Below are 5,412 nucleotides of genomic sequence, written 5' to 3' on the forward strand. Positions count from 1 at the left end.
GTCCCACCCCCACCCACGTGCTGGGAAGAGCCAAGACTGTGCTGGACAGCTAGCAACAGTGGTGCTGGTAGCGATGCTGCAGTGAAATTTAGGGTGGCTGCAGCCCCATCCCAGCACCGCCAGTGTCCACACCCAGGCTCTTCAAGCACTGCACAGGGCTCTTCTCGGCAGGGGTGGGCTAAGAGCAGGCACTGGGAGGGGGCTGCAGCTGTCCCAAATTTTGCCACAGCTCTACTCCCAGTGCCACTGTCACCAGCCTCCCAACAGTCTCGGCTCTTCTCAACGTGCGGGTGAAGGAGGGACATGGAGCCGGGCTGCACCTGGTGGCACAGGGCTTAAAGCAGAGCAGCAACAAAATTTGGCATGGCTGTAGCCCTCTTTGAGTCCTACCAGTGCCTGATCCAAGTACAACCCCCCCACCCTGTGCAGATCTGAAGGGCACATGCCCCCCTGCCCTTCCGGGGTACAAGCAGCAGCAGGAGCTGCCTCCCACCATGAGTCATGTCTCCGTCCCATGCCCCTGCCCCCTAAGCAGCACCTGTCCCTCCTCGCTCCCTCCCTGAGGGAATGTTGATCTGCCCTTCCCTCCCATCACAACAGACTTACCACTTGGAGGCAGTTGTATCAGGTATTGGGTCGGTATCAGCCAATACGCCTCCTTAAATATCAGCTATCAGTATTGGCCCCCAAAATCTCTATCGGTGCACCCCTAAAAAAATCTTTATCGGTGCACCCTTAGAACAAATATTTAGAGAAAATAAAGAAGTTCTTTCTTTTTTCAGAAGAGAAAAAGGTGTTGTAGTTTGAGGAACTTCTTTTTTGCAGTGTATTTAGAGGCAAAATGGACAAAGTTAGCCACAGTAACAATGGGTTCATCAGTGAACTTTGTTCTTTGCCGCTCTCCTCCTCCAGACTGTTACTCTTTCAAGCATTTCCCTTCAGAAGTTTGACAGAACAGAAGCTGTTACCTCTTGGCAAGTCCTTTGAGAAAGCCTTTGCATAATACACAGTTTGTTCCCTGGATGTGTAGGCATTTAGATGAGCTCCCATGTTTTCAATCTCTAGTTCCAAGTCTAACTGAGACCTCTTTTTTGATCCCTGAAAATAAAGAAAGTTTATTTAGACTCTGGAATTTTCCTGCCTGCAAAGTAACTTTGCCAAACGAGGAACAGGGAAATAAAGACAAAAAGCTTACTGTCAGCATAAGAGATTAAAGTGCCTTTGGAAAAAGGCTAGCACACAAGGCTCTCCCTGCAGAAAACGAGATTAAAAGCCTTGAAAGGAAAAATTAACTAGGGGGTAGAGTAGCTATTTGTCTACTACAAAGATTAGCACAAGTCAGTAGGATGTAAGAATACCAATGTCAGGAATTAGCCAGGATGGATCAACTGAGGCTTGAATTTCAGCCTCCGATTAATTTGGACATATTTAAAAGGTTTGCTTTTGACTTGTGATTTTGAAAATTCAAAGACTAAGAAAAGTTCCCAGCACTATTCTTAAAGAAAAGAAAAAAGTATGCTTGCCTTGAAAGCCATATGCTCCAAAAAGTGAGCTGTTCCATTGTTCTTTTCATTTTCATATCTGCTCCCAGCATCAATCCAAAGTCCAACCTCATTAAAAACAAAAAATTAATCTCATTAATAAAACACAGCTGTGAAGTTCCTGCTTGATTTTTCATTAGCTAAAACTTGGGACAAAAGACTGTAAGTGAATTTTCAAAAGGGACTAGTGATTATGGGTGATCACTTTTGCTTAATGGAGGCAAATATTCAGATGCTGAACATCTAATCTTTGAAATTCAGAGCCCTTAAAGGCACCTGACATTGAGCACCCAAAAATTACTAGCCACTTCTGAAAATGCTGGCCCTACTGCTCATTGAAACATGTTTGTTATTAACAAGTTATTGCTACTCCTTGTGCTTATTACTTGTAATGAAAACAGCAAGCTCAATTTAAAATAGATGCTCATGATTAGGAAAACAAACAAACAAACCAACAAACATTATTTCACTCACAAGTTACCTACTGTGCATGTTGAAAGGCCAGAATCTTCAGAAGCTACTCTCAGGCCATTTTCCAGAGAAGATACCTTAGTCTCAGGAACATTTAAGACTATTTGTGTTGCTGCTTGAGTTGCTCTGAATCTGCTCACCCCAAGGTGTATGGGCTGTAAAGAAAAGCCATTAGTTACAAACTACAAGTATTATCCTCTGCTGCTTCTCAGAAATGTTTGCCTGAACCTGAAGGCATGAGGTACTTACTGGTTTAAAATTAGTACTAACTTGGTGATCACTAATCTACACAGCAGAGATGCCCCAACTGTGTGCCCATGCTGAGGGTGTGAAGAGGACTGAAATCAGACTCCAGACAGCTTCCTTTTTAACAAAGCCATCTGGAGAGAATGTGAGATCAGTGGTTAGAGACCCTTGTTCAAGTACTAGTTCAGCCACAGACATCCTCCATGAACTTGGCAAGCTGCTTAAGCCCATACCTACAAAAGGATGTGGATGCCCAAAGTAGGGCTAAAGTGGAATTTTGGTACCTGTGCTCAGGAGTGGGCTACTCCAAACCTCACCTAAACCCAGAGACACCCATGATGTCTCTGACATCCTACCGACTTGCACTAATCTTCGCAAGTAGACCAATAGCTACTCTACCCCCTAGTTAATTTTTCCTTTTAAGGCTTTTAATCTGGTTTTCTGTGGGGAGAGCCTTGTGTGTTAGCCTTTTTCCAAAGGCACTTTAATCTCTTGTGCTTACAATAAGCTTTTTGTCTTTATTTCCCTGTTCCTGATTTGGTGAAGTTACTTTGTAGGCAGGAAAATTCCAGAGTCCAAATAAACTTTCTTTATTTTCAGGGGTCAAAAAAGGTCTCAGTTAGACCTGGAACTAGAGATTGATGGGGAAGAAACAGTAAAGTTCCTTACCCCCCCTTACATTTTACACTTGCGCATGCTAAAAACTGTCTCCTACTTGACAGGTCCAAGCTGCTCACCATCTATCACTGCTCAGTGGCTCAAGCCTGTAGGCATGTTCAGAGCCACTAAGCCTACCTACTATAGCCCTACTGAACTGAGCTCGACAGGACACATAGTGGCAGTGGTCTCTCTCATTCAGAAAGGAGGAGGACAACAAGGTGCTGTTTCTTTTTTTTAATACAACAGTGTACACATGATAGCAATCACCTAAGAATTTCCAACACCAAGTTTAATGTCTCCTCAAATTGGGAGGTTCACACCTACATCTCCCTCCTCCTAGTTGTGTGCTCTAACAGGCTACAGGTAGGGTAACCATAATAACTTGAGGGAAGTCCAAGACAGAGTAAGGAAATCCAGGGAGGAGGGGTACCAGTGGACATGTGTGTACACCCCCCACAACCCCACAGCTGCCCGTGAACACCCCTCCCCCCACTCTATTGGACAAGCGATTCCACTTGCAACCCAGCACAGTCTGGACCAGGGAGCAGCTCGTTAGCCGGGCTCCCCAAAGAAAACTGAAGCAAAAGTCCTGGATTCGCACAAACACACTCCTGTGTGCCTGGCTCCTAACTCAAGAGCTGCATGTGCAGATGGATTCCCACCAATCCAGGACTTCTGCTCCAATTTTGTCTAACAGCCAGGACACTGAGACAGCCCCTGAAATCTGAGACTGTCCCAGCCAATCCATGATCCCAGCCGACGTGGTCACCCTAGCTATAGGCTAGCCCAGGGGCTATTTTATGTATAAAATACATAAACAGTCCCCGAAACTCAGGTCTCCCCCTTCCCAGGTGCGTGATGTAACCACCAAACTAGCATCATTCACCGACATACTCTCTCCGGCCTAGTGAATCCTAAGTTCTTTTTTCCTAAGATCAGACAGTTTCAAAAGAAGCTCAGAGTTCCTCAAACCCCAAGTAACTGAGGCGAGAGATGTACTTTTAAATCCTCTCGTGGTCAACGTAGCACTGACACCAGTGTCTGATGCCTTGGGAGTGCACTAAGGTGTGCAACCACGGGAATGCAGCCCCTCTGCCAGACCGCTTTTAAATGAAAGGAAGAACCTCAGCAGCTCCCCAGGACCACAGGGCCAAACCACCCGGCCAGATCCCAGCATGCAGCGCGGCCCCACGCCTGGTAGCTGCACGGACTAGAGATCCCAGCATTGCAGCGCAGCCCTAAGCACACTGGCTGTGTGGTGACTACAAGTCCCAACATGCAGCGCGGCCCCCAGAGACAATGGCTGCGTTTAAACTACAGGCCCCAGCATACAGCGCGGCCGCAGCAGCACTTACACTACAGAGCCCAGCATGCTTCGCGAGCCCGTTACAAGCCGGCGGCCGGCGCTCGGAGCCAGGGCAGTCTTTGCCGGACCCACCCCCGCGACTCGGCATCGCTCGCCCGTCACTCACCCGGTTCCTACAGGCCGAGCCCCGAAAAACAAAGTGACGAGACCAAGCCCCGAAGAGCCGTCGAGCCACCAAACAACCCGCACTCGCCGCCGCCGCCATGTTGATGCAGAGAGCGGGGGTGAGACTTCCGGTAGTAATGTCACGAGGGGGAGGAGCAGGGCGGGAGTCAGGGGCGCGTGAGTGCCTGGGCTGGGGGTGCGGTTAAGTCACGGGCGCAAATATTGCGCCCCTCTTTGGCGTCAGTAGCAGGGCCGGTGTTGCACGTGGCTGATCACTGTCGTGTTTGTACATAGTTTCAACCCCTGTGGGATGTACGATCAGTAATAGTAAAAGTGTTCAAAATGTACCATCCTTTTTGAAGGCAATCAGGAGTCGTAGCAGAGATGATCTCTTTTATTAGACCAACAAGATTTTTGCAAAAAAAAAAATTAATTGCAAGCTTTGGGGCACAAAATTAAAATGAAGTGAAAGCTTGCAATTAATTTTTTTTTTTGCAAAAATCTTGTTGGTCTAGTAAAAGAAATCATCTCTCCTACGAGTCCTGATTGCCTTTTTCTCTAGACCAATACAGCTACAATCCAGATACCATCCTTTTTGAGGCAGTTCGTTGATGCAGCATATGTAAAACCCATGTCAGTCCCAGGGAGCCTCCACTGATTTGGGGTGGGGAGGGGTTGTTTTTTTTGTCTTTTTATACTATATTTCATGTTCCAGGTCAAATCAACCAAATCCATTTCAAATCATGTTGATTGAGCAGAACTCAATCGTTCCAAAAACCGTGTGAGGCACTGCAACTGCAGTTTTGCCTGCTCTCATGATTTTTGGTGCTGTTCTTAAAGTGTACGCTTTGGACACGTGAAAAATTTAGCTTTTTCTTTTATAAATATAAATATTCGAACATAATCCAAGCCTTGTCTGTGTGTCTGTCTATCCCTAACGCTTTGGGCCATCTATGCATTTACTGCCCAAGGGGCGGGCATGACTTTGCGCTGGGGCTCAGGGGAGTGGGTGGATGTGGTCGG

At 46.9% G+C, this 5,412-nt stretch overlaps 1 protein-coding gene across 1 annotated transcript in view; it reads right to left on the reverse strand.

The window, feature by feature from the left end:
* PMPCB (peptidase, mitochondrial processing beta subunit) overlaps positions 1-4,522 on the reverse strand; it is a 23,641-nt gene extending 19,119 nt beyond the window's left edge. Inside the window, exons 1-4 of the mRNA XM_019509458.1 lie at positions 4,391-4,522; positions 2,027-2,167; positions 1,524-1,610; positions 969-1,098 (exon numbers count right to left, since the gene is read on the reverse strand). Of these exons, the coding sequence (XP_019365003.1) occupies positions 969-1,098; positions 1,524-1,610; positions 2,027-2,167; positions 4,391-4,489 (457 nt within the window). The 5' untranslated portion in view covers positions 4,490-4,522. The remainder of the gene's footprint in view (positions 1-968; positions 1,099-1,523; positions 1,611-2,026; positions 2,168-4,390) is intronic.
* Between the last annotated feature and the right edge of the window lie 890 nt (positions 4,523-5,412).

The sequence above is a fragment of the Gavialis gangeticus genome, unplaced genomic scaffold, assembly GCF_001723915.1.
Source record: "Gavialis gangeticus isolate Ggan-Ray unplaced genomic scaffold, GavGan_comp1, whole genome shotgun sequence".
NCBI classification, from domain to species: Eukaryota; Metazoa; Chordata; order Crocodylia; family Gavialidae; genus Gavialis; species Gavialis gangeticus.